Source organism: Leptopilina heterotoma, unplaced genomic scaffold, assembly GCF_015476425.1.
Source record: "Leptopilina heterotoma isolate Lh14 unplaced genomic scaffold, ASM1547642v1 Lhet_19, whole genome shotgun sequence".
NCBI lineage: Eukaryota > Metazoa > Arthropoda > Insecta > Hymenoptera > Figitidae > Leptopilina > Leptopilina heterotoma.
Genome location: NW_025110908.1, coordinates 2,109,820 through 2,126,631, shown reverse-complemented (window position 1 = coordinate 2,126,631; position 16,812 = coordinate 2,109,820). Strand labels below are relative to the sequence as shown.

Here is a 16,812-nt window from a genome sequence, read left to right as displayed (position 1 = left end):
TGAGAACAATTTTATTATTAATAAAGATAATTGAAATTTTGACAAGAATATTTTTAAATTTTTGAACATAATTGAATTTCTGCAAAGAATTTTATTGTTTTTGAAGAAAATTTAATTTCTGAGAAGAATTTTATTAAAATTTTTGAAAATAATTGAATTTCATTGAAAAATTTAATTATTTACAAAAATAATTGAATTTCTTAGCAGAATTTTATTATTTACAAAGAAAAGAATTTTATTATTTTCAGAAATAATTGAATTTTTGAGAACAATTTTATTATTAATAAAGATAATTGAAATTTTGACAAGAATATTTTTAAATTTTTGAACATAATTGAATTTCTGCAAAGAATTTTATTGTTTTTGAAGAAAATTTAATTTTTGAGAAGAATTTTATTAAAATTTTTGAAAATAATTGAATTTCATTGAAAAATTTAATTATTTACAAAAATAATTGAATTTCTTAGCAGAATTTTATTATTTACAAAAATAATTGGATTTCCGAAAAGAATTTTATTATTTTCAGAAATAATTGAATTTTTGAGAACAATTTTATTATTAATAAAGATAATTGAAATTTTGACAAGAATATTTTTAAATTTTTGAACATAATTGAATTTCTGCAAAGAATTTTATTGTTTTTGAAGAAAATTTAATTTTTGAGAAGAATTTTATTAAAATTTTTGAAAATAATTGAATTTCATTGAAAAATTTAATTATTTACAAAAATAATTGAATTTCTTAGCAGAATTTTATTATTTACAAAAATAATTGGATTTCCGAAAAGAATTTTATTATTTTCCGAAATAATTGAATTTTTGAGAACAATTTTATTATTAATAAAGATAATTGAAATTTTGACAAGAATATTTTTAAATTTTTGAACATAATTGAATTTCTGCAAAGAATTTTATTGTTTTTGAAGAAAATTTAATTTTTGAGAAGAATTTTATTAAAATTTTTTAAAATAATTGAATTTCAGTGGAATATTTAATTATTTACGAAAATAATTGAATTTCTTAGCAGAATTTTATTATTTACAAAAATAATTGAATTTCTTAGCAGAATTTTATTATTTACAAAAATAATTGGATTTCCGAAAAGAATTTTATTATTTTCAGAAATAATTGAATTTTTGAGAACAATTTTGTTATTAATAAAGATAATTGAAATTTTGACAAGAATATTTTTAAATTTTTGAACATAATTGAATTTCTGCAAAGAATTTTATTGTTTTTGAAGAAAATTTAATTTTTGAGAAGAATTTTATTAAAATTTTTGAAAATAATTGAATTTCAGTGGAATATTTGATTATTTATGAAAATAATTGAGTTTCTGAGAAGAATTTTTTTATTTACGAAAATAATTGAATTTCTGAAAAGAATTTTATTACTGATAAAGATAATTGAAACTTTGACAAGAATATTTCAAAATTTTTTAACATAATTGAATTTCTGCGAAGAATTTTATTATTTTTGAAGAAATTTTAATTTTTTGAGTAGAATTTTTTTAAAATGTTTAAAAATAATTGAATTTCTTAGAAGAATTTTAATATTGATAAATATAATTGAAATTTTGTCAAGAATTTTTGTTAAATTTTATGACATAATTGAATTTTTGAGATGAATATTATTACTTTTGATAGTAATTGAATTTTCGGAATTATTTGTAACTTCTCCAAAATTTAATTTTTTTCTGTTGTTTTTAACTAAAATTCTTCTATAAATTCATTATTTTTAATAATTAATTAAATGTAACAAATTTTAGAAGAATTCGGATTAATAACATTTTTTGAAAATTTAAGTTGTTTAATAAAATTTTAATTAAATTCATTAAAAATTAAAATTTTCTAAAATTTTAAATTAAAATTTTTTGAAGTTCCTCTATTTATGAAAATTGTAAACACAATTCTTTTGAAACTCAATTGATTTTGAAATATTTAAGTCAAATCATTTATTAAATAATTTATAAGTATAATAACTTCATGATTTTTCTTCAAGAATTAAGTTTTTTAAAAAGAAATTATTGTCAGGAATAGAAAAAATTGAAGGTTTTGAAGTAAAATTCGTGGTGATTTCAAAGTTTCTCAGGCAAAGAAAAAAGACACCAAAATTCATAAATTTCTTATGAATTCTAAAGATTTAATTTTTTCCTGTACTTTTAATAAAAATTCTTGACTTTTCCCTGATTTTCCTGACCAATTCTACTTTCCCTGAATTTTCTGACTTTCTATCTTCTTACCTATGGCAACCCTGTTAATTAAGAATTTTTTCTAAATTTTCTAATAGAACAAATTAAGTCTCACCTGGAATTCTCCGATTTCAGACCACCCCTGTTAAAATCTTCAGACTCTATCCTAGAGGATTCTCTATCGACGCCATTAACATTATCATTATCACAGTTACTACATCGACATTGTGCCGAAACACCGGGAAGAAAATTTTCTCTATTTCTACAAAATTCAATTTCACCAACAGCCTTTTCTGGATCGAGACTCTGAAATTCCTCTGGAGTCACCAACGTGTATCGTCTTTGTTTATTCTTTAAAATCGACTTGAGACAAAAATAAGTTTTCGACGTGGGAATTCTTTTGACAACTTCAGATATTGGATTCACCGTCACTCGACTTCTACTGTTATTGGGAGGGAATTTTTTTGGAATCGCCCCTCTCGCGACCATTTCTTCTCGCGTCAGAGTGCTGGGACTTGGATCCTCTAAAATCAAGGCTTCTGCTCTCTCAGACCTTGCTCTCTTCTTCAATACATCCGATTGCTCTTCATTCTCTAAAATATTCTCTAAACTCCGACCATTCGTCCAAAGGAATTTCATCGTTGGATCGGCTAATTCCGAATTGGTTCGTAGATCCGGTTCCGAAATATCCCTGGAGAAATTTCTCGTTGTATTATTTTCACAGGCTGCGTTCAATAATTCTATCGAATTGTCTCTAGAATTTGTTCGCGATAATTTTGATAAAAATCGACTACAACCCACATCACTGAAATCGCGATTTAGTCTGTTTGGATCGCTCGCCGAACTCCTCAAGCAAGCGCTGCAAATTTTCAATTGTGTCGTGTAATTACAATCGCTGAGTCGATTTCTGTTGGGATAAATCGATGTCGTTGGGGTTTTGTAATTCTCTGGATTCTGTGGTGATTCAGTCAAGTGTTGTGGGGTTTTATTTTCTAATTCCGTTTCGTCTGGGGGATTGTTTTCCGTTTTGGAAGAAGTGGAAGCTTCGGGTTGTGATTCTTCGGGTTTGTGTAGTTCGCCAACGTGACATGGACACTCACAGGTTTCGGAGGGTTGTATTTGATGATATTGGAGATTGGTGTCGGTGTCGGTGTCGGTTTGCTGAGAACTGTGTTGTGCTCGCTCGTAGAGAAGAGCCTCGGAATAACTTGGAACCATATCCGACTCGAATGCCTCGATGAGATTTTCTCTTTCTGACGATTCTTCGGCTCTCGATGACACTACAGGCTCCATTAGAAGTGCTTCGCTGTAACTCGGTGCTAACATGTAGGATCCTGGAGCGCTTATTTGACTGGAAGACGCGTGTATTTGTGAGGTCATTGGTGTGTCGTAGTTTACTCCGAAAAGTTTTGTTATCTGAAAGCAAAAAGATAATTTTCATTAGATTTTATTTTTATAATTTTACTCCCTTATTGGAAGCTTAATTTTATACTTTATAACAGTTCCCACAAAGCACCGAAACTTTCCTAAAGAATGAAATTAATTTGACTGCCACCTTCGGAATCTTGAATTTATGAATCTTAATCTTTTTTTCAGTCAATCTTAATTTTAAAAATTACGCCAAATTTTATGAAATTTGACGTAATTCTTAAGGTCATGTAATTCAGTGTGACGTATATTCCTATAGTTAAACTTATGGAGCACGTGACCACTGAATAACATGTCCATAAGATTAAGATTGACTGAATTGATTGACTAAATTAATTAATAATTGACTAAAATTAACTTGACTGACACCTTCGGAATTTTTAATTGCGAAGATTCTGCCAATAATTGCAGAGATTCAATTATTTTCAAAAGTAAAAAAAATAAAATTCTTCGCAGAAATTCAATAATGTTTAACATTTTTAAAAAATTTTCGTCAGAAATTCAATTATTTTCGTAAATAATAAAATTCTTCTCAGAAATTCAATTATTTTGGTAAATAATCAAATTCTTCGCAGAAATTCTATTATTTTGGTAAATAATCAAATTCTTCGCAGAAATTTAATAATTTTCGTAAATTATTATAAAATTCTTCTTAGAAATTCAATTATTTTCGTAAATAATCAAATTTTTTACAGAAATTCAATTAATTTCAAAATTTTTAATAAAATTCTTCTAAAAAATAACAAAATTCTTCGCAGAAATTCAATTGTTTTCAAAAATTTTAATAAAATTCTAAGCAATAACTTTTAATAATTTTCATAAATAATAAAAATTTCATAGGAATTCGATTAATTACCAATTGTTTTTATAAATTTGTTAGCAATAATTCCATATTTTATTTTCGTAAATAATAAAATTCTTCTCAAAAATTCAATCATCCAATTATTTTTACAGAGATTCAATTATTTTGATAAATAATAAAATTTTTTGTTAGGAATTCAATTATTATCATAAATAATAAAACTCATCGCAGAATTTCAATTATTTATTATTTTCAAAATTATCAAATTATTATTATCAAATTCCTTGAGAAATGTAATTATTTTTGAAAATTTTATTCAAATTCTTCCCAAAATACAATTATTTTCAGGAATTTTAATAAAACTCATTGCAAAATTTAATTATTTTCAAAAGTAATAAAATTCATGGCAAAATTTAAATTTTCCAAAATTTTTCTTAATTTAATGATTTTTAATATCTGCACTATATTTTAGTAAACTCAAGAGATTTCAATTATTTAGAAGAAATGAGGCTCCGGATCAAAAAATTATTCTTTTCGTAAATAATAAAATTCTTCTGAGAAATTCAATTATTTTCGTAAATGATAAAATTCTTCTCAGAAATTCAATTATTTTCTTAAATAATCAAATTTTTCACGCAGAACTCCAATAATTTCAAAAATTTTAATAAAATTTTTCTCAGAAATTAAATTATTTTCGTAAATAATGAAATTCTTTGCAGAAATTCAATTATGTTCCAAAATTTAAAAATATTCTTGTCACAATTTCAATTACCTTTATAAATAACAAAAATTCTTCTTTCAAAATTCAATTATTTTTAAAAATTTTAATAAAATTCTTCTCAAAAATTAAATTATCTTCAAAAGTAATAAAATTCTTTGCAGAAATTCAATTATGTTGAAAAATTTTAAAATATTCTTGTCCAAATTATTCGATTATCTTTATAAATAATAAAAATTCTTGTCCGAAATTCAATTATTTTCTAAAATTTTAATAAAATTTTATGCAAACGTTTAGTTATTTTCATAAATAATAACAATTTCATAGGAATTTAATTATTTACAAATTTTTTTATAAATTTCTTAGCAATAATTCCATTATTTTCATAAATAATATTTTTCACGGAGATTCAATTATTTCAATAAATAATAAAATTTTTGTTAGGAATTCAATTATTTCCATAAATATAATAAAACTAATCGAAGAATTTTAATTTTTTTTAACAATTTTAATCGAATTCTTCGAAAAATGCAATTATTTGAAAAAAATTTGTTAAAATTCTTTCCAAAAATTCCATTATTTTTAGGAATTTTAATAAAACTCATTAAATTTTCACATGAATAATATAATTGTATATTGAAAATCATTGAATTGTTGCAAAGAATTTGATCAAAAAATTTAATAATAATAAAAGAATTTCTTTGAATTTTTTTTAAATAATAAAGTTTCTTTAAATATTTTTTAAATATTTCAATTTTATCAACAATTTCTTATAAATTTTTTTAAATAATCGTGTTTGTTATTAATTGAAACTAAACATTTAATTATTGAATTTTATTAAAATTTTAGAAAATAGTTGAATTTTTTCGAAAAATATTATTAAAAATTTGTTAAAAATTAAATTCCGCTATTTTTTCAGTATTTGAAGCGAAAATTGACTGGGAACATTGCAAGAATGTTTAAAATTTCTTAAATTTATTTTAAATTTCGTGAACTTTTATGCAATCTCATGTCAACTTTTGCACAAAAAAATGAAAAACAGTGGACATTTAAAGAATTACGTCAAATTTTACGAGTTTTGTAACCAAAGATTCCAAAGGTGGCAGTCAAGACTCGATTCAATTATTTGAAACCATTTCAGTAGTAAAAGTCAGTTTCAGTAGAAGAAAACATTTTCCGATTTCTCTTAATGTAGTATTAGTAGTAAAAACAGTTTTAGTCAGACAATATTTTACAATCGTGTAATATTAGTAGTAAAAGACAGTATCAATCAGACATAACGCTTATACTTAAGAAACAATATCACAAATGAATATTTATTTTACAAATTTTACTAATTTCTACAATTAAGTAGTAAAAGTCAATTTTAGTCGGACTTTCTTCATTATTTCGAGGTATTGCAAAATAATTTTTTTATTATTATTATTATTATTGTTAGTATTATTATTATTTAGTAGTATTATTATTAGGAGTTTTCGTCGTATTAGCAGTTAAGAATAGTTACAATCATAGTTGAAAATTGAAATTGTATTCTTCTCGTAAGTTTGATGTTTACTAGTAGTAAAAACCAAGTTTAGTCAGACGAAATTTGTAGCATTTTTGCACTTAACGTAATTACTGTAGCAAAAGTTGTTTTTAGTCTGAAAAATGATGTCCGAAGTTGCAGCATTACACGGAAAAGTTTTCGGGCGAGCTGCGTTCTCCGCGCGTAGAGAAGGTTTCCTAAAAGAGAGAAGGCATATCGCCTTGTAAATGGGTGAGCTTCTTTCTCTACTGGGAACGTTGCTCACCCAGTGCTGGACGAGCTGCGCTGAAAGTCAGTGGTAGATACACGACTGGTAGAGCAGCTCGTCCAATGCTGGCCTGCTGCGTTATCTTTTTGCGACTACTGCTCCACCAAACGTGAAGTTGCGCAGCGTTACTAGAGCAAATAGAGTTGCTCGCCCAAAAACTTTTCCGTGTAGATGTCAGTTTTTATACTTTGATTTTAAGTAGTATATAGACAAGTTTGGTCAGACATTAAAATTTCTTGTAATAATAAATAAGTGATGCATAAAAGGCTCAGTCGGACAATCAAATCAGAAAGCCTTATGTTACTGGTAGTAAAAAAATTCCAGACCATTAAATTCTTGTTAAATTTGAGTACCAGTAGTAAAACCAAGTTTTAGTAAGACGACTGTTTTAACTTCTTTTAGATTTTAATGGTAGTCGTAATAATCGATTACAAACAGACAAAATTCTTAGGATTTAGTTTTCATTCTTAAATCTGCATTTGCTATATCAGTAGAAAAAATTCCTACTCTGACAAATATTTTGTTTGCATTAAATTTTATTTAAAAACACTTTTAAAAAACTGAATTTTCGAAAAGTTACAAATAATTGCATAAATTCAATTACATATATTTAAAAAGTTAAAAAAAATTCTCATCAAAACTTCAATTATCTTTATAAATAATAAAAATCTTCTCTGAAATTAAATTATTTTCAAAAATTTTAATAAAATTCTTGGAAAATTTCAAATATTTTAAAATATTTTCCTCAATTCAATGATTTTTAATAATAATTGAATTTTTCGAAAGAATTCAATTATTCAAATAAAAATTGGATAGAATTCTACGCAAAAGTTTAATTATATTAAAAATAATCAAATTCATCGCAGAAATTCAATTATTTAAAAAAAATTTTTTTAACTCTCGTCAAAACTTCAATTATCTTTATAAATAATAAAAATCTTCTCTAAAATTAAATTACTTTAAAAAATTTTGATAAAATTCTTGGTTAGATTTCAATTATTTTCAAAAAATTGAAATATAAAATTCTGTGCAAATATTTTATTATTTTCATAAATAATAAAAATTTCACAGGAATTATAATAAAATTCTTCTTAGATATTAAATTATTTTCGTAAATAAAAAATTCTTGGCAAAACTTCAATTATTTTCGTAAATAATATAATTCTTCTCAAAAATTCAATTATTTCCGTAAATAATCAAATTCTTGGCAAAATTTCAATTATTTCTAAATATTTTCCTCAATTCAATGTTTTTTAATAATAATTGAATTTTCCAAAAAAAAAATCCAAATATTTAAAAAAAATTTTGATAAAATTCTACGCAAACATTTAATTATTATCAAAAATATTAAAATTTCATAGGAATTCAATTATTTTCGTAAATAATAAAATTCTTTTTAGGAATTCAATTATTTTCATAAATAATAACATTTTTTACAAAGATTCAATTAATTTTAATACAATTTTAGTCAAATTCCTCGAAAAATGTAATTATTCTTAAAAATTTTATTAAAATCCTTCGAAAGAATTCAATTATTTTAAAATTTATTGATAAAATTCTTTATGAGGATTTAATTTTTAGAAACATTCAATTATTCAATAAATGATTTATTTTTGAATTTATATAATTGAATTCTAGCAGAATTTTCTAATAAAATTTCTTTTCTTTTTCTTTTTCTTCTTTTCTTTTTTTTAGATTTAAAAATGGATTTTAGTTAAAATTTTAGATAATAATTGAATATTAAAAGCAATATAGCGTCAATTTTTATAAGTATAATTAAATTTTGAAAAGGTTTGAATTTAAAAAATTTTCAAAAATCTGAATTCTTTATTTTTTAACTTACAATTCTGTGGAATTAATTGTTTTGAGAAAGTTTAATTTGCGGATTTTTATTTTTTAATTTACCTATTTTTAGTTTTCAAATATAATTATATTTTATTGAAGAATTTATGAAATATTGAAATTTTGTCAAGTTGAATTAAAAACAAATAAATTTGAAAGTTCTGCAAAGAATTTTTGCAAAAAATATTAAAAATTGTATTTTATAAAATTATATTTAAAAATAATAAAAATAATAATAATTTCTCGTAGGAATTTCACTTATCTTTCAAAATAATAAAATTCTTCTCTGAAATTCAATTTTATTTAAAAAAATGTGTTTCAATTCTTGCCAAAATTTTAATTATTTTCGTAAATAATAAAATTCTTCTTAAAAATTCAATTATTTCCGTAAATAATCAAATTCTTGGCAAAATTTCAATTATTTTTTAAATATTTTCCTTAATTCAATGTTTTTTAAATAATAATTGAATTTTCCCAAAAAATTCAAATATTTAAAAAAAAATTTTATAAAATTCTACGCAAACATTTAATAATTTTCATTTATAATAGAAATTTCACTAGAATTCAATTATTTACAAATTTTTTTATAAATTTCTTCGCATTAATTCCATTACTCTTATGAATAATATAATATTTTTGACAGGGAATCAATTATTTTCATAAATGATAAAATTCTTTTTAGGTATTCAATTATTTTCATAAATATTTAAACTTATTGCAAAATTTCAATTATTCTTAATACAATGTTAATCAAATTTCTCAAAAAATAAAATTTTTCTTAAAAGTTTTATTAAAAATCGTCAGAAGAATTCAGTTATTTAAAAATTTGTTCATAAAATTCTTTACGGAAATTGAGTTTTAAGAAACATTCAGTTATTGAATAAATTATTTATTTTTGTATTTAAATAATTAAAATCTTAAAAATTTTTGTAATAAAAATTGATTTATATAATAAATGAATTTCAGTTAAAATTTCATCTAATAATTTAATATTAAAAGCATTATAGCGTGAATTTTTAAAACTAATTGAATTTGGAAACGGTTTCAAATTAAAATCTTTGAAAAACTGAATTTTTCATACTTTTTCAAAGAACTTACAGTAACAATATTTTTACAATATTACAATATTATTATTACAATTTTTACAATATTATTATAAAACATGAAGATATCGATCACTCCGAGTCGAAGACTCAGAGTAATCGATGTCTTCTTGTTTTAAAAATAATATTCTTTTAATTTATTGAATTTCAAAAAAGTTTGAATTTAAAATTTTTGAAATAATTAAAATTTTTCTAAATTCGAACAAAACTTTAATTTTCATGCAAGTTATTCAAAAAATACAATTTCCTACAAATTAAATTTCTGTTACTAAGTTGAAAAATACTTTAAATATTTAGTAAATTCTTCCACAGTTATTTAATAAATTAATTTTTTCGATTTTTGGAAGACGTATATAAAAGGTAAAAGAAAAACACTCTTTTACTTTTTTATAAAATAGACGACGTTTCGGTGGTCAGGTTCGCCACCATCATCAGGTCACTTTAATAGAAAAATTTTTTTAAAAAAAATTAATACAACAAAATTTTGAAAATTTAAATTTAAACAAAAAATAAAAAACAATTTTTACCTAGTTAAAGTCAATAAATAAACATCACGTCAATAAATTAAAAACATAAATAAACGCAATACAACAAAAAAATAAAATATTTAAATTTACAAATCACAAACATATTAAAACGAGTGATTAGTCAAACTGACTGAGCCGGTGACAATTTTCGCGTTATATACAGTCGATGGGGTCAATGACCCGCAATCGAAATATTATGAATTATAACCATTATTTCAATTTATTAAGCAAAGGAAAATAGGAATTACTAAGAAACTGTATATCTTCCTTCTTGTTAATAGTAAAATTATTGCATTTAATATAAATCATCTCAGAAATTAATCGTTTTTTATAAGAAGTTTCATAATCTAAAATTTCTGCATCGTCAAAATTAAAAGAATGATTATATTCAGTTTGATGTTTGTTCACAACGGATTCGAGGTTTTTGTTTTTATGCTCGCTAATTCTTTTTTTCAAAGTACGCTTTGATTCACCAATATATGTTGCAGGGCAACTATTACAATTAAATTTATAAACAATATTATTCCGATCCCACTTTTTTGTCAAGTCCTTTCCTAATTTTATTACAGAGCTTAAGCTTTTTTCCACAATAGGAATAGAAAGTAAATTATATTTTTTTAAAATATTAGATAATTGATAATAAATATCATTGAAAGGAATACAGATTTTAGGTAGTTGTTGATAAATACTAACGACATTGTTAGTTTGTTTTTTATCTATTGTTTTATGAATTAATGTATGTTTTCGTTTTTTAATATTTTTTTGTATAAATTCTAAAGGGTAATCGTTGTTTTGCAAAATTTTAAAGATTCGTTTAATGTTTTCATTATGAAAGGACTTGTGAGACAATAAAATTGCTCTATCATATAAATTGTAAACAATGTTTTTCTTTTGTTGAATTGGATGACGTGAAAAATAATTTATCAATCTATTAGAAGAAATGGATTTTTGATACCAATTAGTGATGAGTTGATTGTTATTTTTTATTAATGTCATATCTAGGAAATTAATTTTATTATCCATTTCTAGTTCATGAGTAAATTTTAAATTAATATTAAACGAATTAAAAGTGTCAATGAAAAGTTCGACTTGATCTTTATGGACGCACAAAAGTGTGTCGTCCACATATCTATAATAAAATAGAGGAACACAATTGAAATTGTTTTTAAGCAAATTCAAACAATCAGTTTCCACGTCATCCATTACAATATCCGCAAAAAATGGAGATATCGGTGACCCCATCGGAGTACCGTAAATTTGTTTATAAATTCTTTCATCAAAAACAAAATAAGTATTATCAAATAAAAATTCAGTACAATTAATAATGTCAACAAAAGGAATTTTACATTTATTATGAATAATATTGTTTCTTCTATCAAGGCTTTGTATAACTAAATCGCATGGAATATTAGTGAAAAGTGAACTAACATCAAGAGAAAGTAAAACAAAATCTTGTGGTACAGTAATATTCTTCAATTTTTCTTTTAACTCAAAGCTATTGTTTACATGAGATTTTGGTAAAGGAATTACAGTTTTTAACTCTTCGTATATGATTTTGGCCAAAAAATGAGTTGGACTATTTATTAGCGAAATAATAGGACGAAGAGGTGCATTATCTTTATGAATTTTTGGCAAACCATAAAATTTTGCCAAAGAGGTATTAGTCATAGTTAACTGATTATTATGATATTTTCGTTTAAGAAATTCATTGTCATTTAAATTTTTTAAAATTTTATAAGTTCTTGATTGTAATTTGGATAAAACTCCTTTCGTTGAAATTTCTTTATAAGTGCGTCGATCGGAAAGTAAGTCATGGGCTTTGGAAATGTAGTCTGATTTTTTCATACAAACTGAAACATTTCCTTTGTCTGAATTAGTAAAAAATATGTCAGGATTTTCTTTCAAGAAACTTTTTGCAGAATTTAACTTAATGGCAAAACTTCTGTCTTCAAATGTGATGTTGTTTTTTTTGGACAGATTTGACATTACACTATTACTAACTTTTTGTCTAATCTCATTTTTGACTTCAGAACTAATATCTAAACTCGAAATAGTACATTCTAAATTTTTTATAATATTGATAGATTCTTGTTTCGAAACATGTTTAGAATTCTGTTTCGTACAACTGTAATTTTGGCCCAAAGAAATAACATCACAAACTTCTTGAGGAATGACAGTATTAGTTAAATTAATTAACCAATTTTGTTTTTTTGAGTTAATATTATGAACAGAGTTTTTCTTATTAAGTAATGAATTAAATTTTTTAATTAGTTTGTGGTTACAAAGTGAGTGAATAGATGAAAATTTTTTCTCAGAAGACAGGAAAAAATTATTTAATACTTCTGAGTCAATGTGACATTGTGAGATTTTGTTTTCAAAAAATTGCAACTTTTTAGTCAAGAAATTGAGATGAAAATGAATATCTCTAATCTCATGACCAAGTAAAGTGCGTGAATAATAAAGATTAAATTTATGAAAGCTTTTTTTACATGAATTACTATGAAATGAAATATGATTAGATCGATTACTTATATGAAGAAGATGTTGCGGAATGAGTCCATTGCTCCTGCACCTTAGCAAAAAATGTCGTTTTGATGATGTTTCAGCCAGCTGACGTTTAAAATGTGACCATTTTTTAAGAAGAAGAACGGTGTTTCTTCCATATTTCTCTCCAACGAATTTGAAGAAACATCTTCGAGGAAATGTTGAAGATGTTGCGTCCATTTTTAATCCAGGACGATATTAATTAAATATTTAGTAAATTCTTCCACAGTTATTTAATAAATTAATTTTTTCGATTTTTGGAAGACGTATATAAAAGGTAAAAGAAAAACACTCTTTTACTTTTTTATAAAATAGACGACGTTTCGGTGGTCAGGTTCGCCACCATCATCAGGTCACTTTAATAGAAAAATTTTTTTAAAAAAAATTAATACAACAAAATTTTGAAAATTTAAATTTAAACAAAAAATAAAAAACAATTTTTACCTAGTTAAAGTCAATAAATAAACATCACGTCAATAAATTAAAAACATAAATAAACGCAATACAACAAAAAAATAAAATATTTAAATTTACAAATCACAAACATATTAAAACGAGTGATTAGTCAAACTGACTGAGCCGGTGACAATTTTCGCGTTATATACAGTCGATGGGGTCAATGACCCGCAATCGAAATATTATGAATTATAACCATTATTTCAATTTATTAAGCAAAGGAAAATAGGAATTACTAAGAAACTGTATATCTTCCTTCTTGTTAATAGTAAAATTATTGCATTTAATATAAATCATCAAGACAGAAGTTTTGCCATTAAGTTAAATTCTGCAAAAAGTTTCTTGAAAGAAAATCCTGACATATTTTTTACTAATTCAGACAAAGGAAATGTTTCAGTTTGTATGAAAAAATCAGACTACATTTCCAAAGCCCATGACTTACTTTCCGATCGACGCACTTATAAAGAAATTTCAACGAAAGGAGTTTTATCCAAATTACAATCAAGAACTTATAAAATTTTAAAAAATTTAAATGACAATGAATTTCTTAAACGAAAATATCATAATAATCAGTTAACTATGACTAATACCTCTTTGGCAAAATTTTATGGTTTGCCAAAAATTCATAAAGATAATGCACCTCTTCGTCCTATTATTTCGCTAATAAATAGTCCAACTCATTTTTTGGCCAAAATCATATACGAAGAGTTAAAAACTGTAATTCCTTTACCAAAATCTCATGTAAACAATAGCTTTGAGTTAAAAGAAAAATTGAAGAATATTACTGTACCACAAGATTTTGTTTTACTTTCTCTTGATGTTAGTTCACTTTTCACTAATATTCCATGCGATTTAGTTATACAAAGCCTTGATAGAAGAAACAATATTATTCATAATAAATGTAAAATTCCTTTTGTTGACATTATTAATTGTACTGAATTTTTATTTGATAATACTTATTTTGTTTTTGATGAAAGAATTTATAAACAAATTTACGGTACTCCGATGGGGTCACCGATATCTCCATTTTTTGCGGATATTGTAATGGATGACGTGGAAACTGATTGTTTGAATTTGCTTAAAAACAATTTCAATTGTGTTCCTCTATTTTATTATAGATATGTGGACGACACACTTTTGTGCGTCCATAAAGATCAAGTCGAACTTTTCATTGACACTTTTAATTCGTTTAATATTAATTTAAAATTTACTCATGAACTAGAAATGGATAATAAAATTAATTTCCTAGATATGACATTAATAAAAAATAACAATCAACTCATCACTAATTGGTATCAAAAATCCATTTCTTCTAATAGATTGATAAATTATTTTTCACGTCATCCAATTCAACAAAAGAAAAACATTGTTTACAATTTATATGATAGAGCAATTTTATTGTCTCACAAGTCCTTTCATAATGAAAACATTAAACGAATCTTTAAAATTTTGCAAAACAACGATTACCCTTTAGAATTTATACAAAAAAATATTAAAAAACGAAAACATACATTAATTCATAAAACAATAGATAAAAAACAAACTAACAATGTCGTTAGTATTTATCAACAACTACCTAAAATCTGTATTCCTTTCAATGATATTTATTATCAATTATCTAATATTTTAAAAAAATATAATTTACTTTCTATTCCTATTGTGGAAAAAAGCTTAAGCTCTGTAATAAAATTAGGAAAGGACTTGACAAAAAAGTGGGATCGGAATAATATTGTTTATAAATTTAATTGTAATAGTTGCCCTGCAACATATATTGGTGAATCAAAGCGTACTTTGAAAAAAAGAATTAGCGAGCATAAAAACAAAAACCTCGAATCCGTTGTGAACAAACATCAAACTGAATATAATCATTCTTTTAATTTTGACGATGCAGAAATTTTAGATTATGAAACTTCTTATAAAAAACGATTAATTTCTGAGATGATTTATATTAAATGCAATAATTTTACTATTAACAAGAAGGAAGATATACAGTTTCTTAGTAATTCCTATTTTCCTTTGCTTAATAAATTGAAATAATGGTTATAATTCATAATATTTCGATTGCGGGTCATTGACCCCATCGACTGTATATAACGCGAAAATTGTCACCGGCTCAGTCAGTTTGACTAATCACTCGTTTTAATATGTTTGTGATTTGTAAATTTAAATATTTTATTTTTTTGTTGTATTGCGTTTATTTATGTTTTTAATTTATTGACGTGATGTTTATTTATTGACTTTAACTAGGTAAAAATTGTTTTTTATTTTTTGTTTAAATTTAAATTTTCAAAATTTTGTTGTATTAATTTTTTTTAAAAAAATTTTTCTATTAAAGTGACCTGATGATGGTGGCGAACCTGACCACCGAAACGTCGTCTATTTTATAAAAAAGTAAAAGAGTGTTTTTCTTTTACCTTTTATATACGTCTTCCAAAAATCGAAAAAATTAATTTATTGAAAAATACTTTCTTATAAAATTTAGGATAATTGTTTTCTTTGAGAACAGAGTATATAACAAAACTCAGTGCCAGTCGGACTTGGACTTAAAAATTATAAGCACACAGTAGTAGTGTACAAGTGATTTAGTAAACAAATACTCGAGAGATATTCTCAAGTTTCCTTTATATAATCTAAAGTTACAGGTAATTTTTTAAAATTCAATTTGCCCCTGGAATCAGAAATGGAAGAATTTTCAGAAAATATCCATCTCTCGCTTTCTGAATCAAGTTACAAGGCCGCCGCAGCACTATTCCAATTTCTGCTCTCGCGCTACTGGCTCAAAATGATCTCTCTTATTCTTATATATAGCTATACTATATATTATAAAGATGAAAGAAAGTGGAGCACTTTTTTCCTTGTGAAGAAGATTGTTAGCGAAAGAAATTACCTGATAATCTGCATACTGAGTTTTATATTCAATGATGATTCTAAGTGGCCAGCTGAGGAGAAGAGCACTCAGACACCAATATACATAGGAATTGGTGAACCAGGGATTACCAAGGACCGCCACCAAAGTAATGGGATTGAAATTGTAACCCAAGTCGAGACTCTCTCTCATTTCCATGTAGTCGTCTCTGAATTCCTTTAATAGAAAAAATATCTATATTAATAAAATTCAACAATTGCTCAGAACTTCAAAATTCAATTAAGGGTGTTTACTATTTTTAACAAAATTTTCTGACAAAATTCCCGTTTTTTTCACATCAAATTTGAAATCAATTTCAAACATAAATAAATGTACAAATGTCTTCCAACATTTTTATTATAGAGTTTTTGTGAATAATTAAATTCTTTTGACGAGTTTCTTTAAATTTTTTGAAACTAATGTTTTTTTTAATAATTTTAATTACAAAATTTAGAAAATAATTGAATTTTTAATTGAATTTCTTTTTTTTTGAATAAAAAATTT

General features: G+C 24.0%; 1 protein-coding gene across 1 annotated transcript in view; it reads right to left on the bottom strand.

Moving 5' to 3' along the window:
- Positions 1–16,812, bottom strand: part of LOC122500669 — a 36,295-nt gene that overhangs the window by 2,430 nt on the left and 17,053 nt on the right. Inside the window, exons 7-8 of the mRNA XM_043609714.1 lie at positions 16,291–16,485; positions 2,306–3,606 (exon numbers count right to left, since the gene is read on the bottom strand). Coding sequence (XP_043465649.1) covers positions 2,306–3,606; positions 16,291–16,485 — 1,496 coding nt within the window. The remainder of the gene's footprint in view (positions 1–2,305; positions 3,607–16,290; positions 16,486–16,812) is intronic.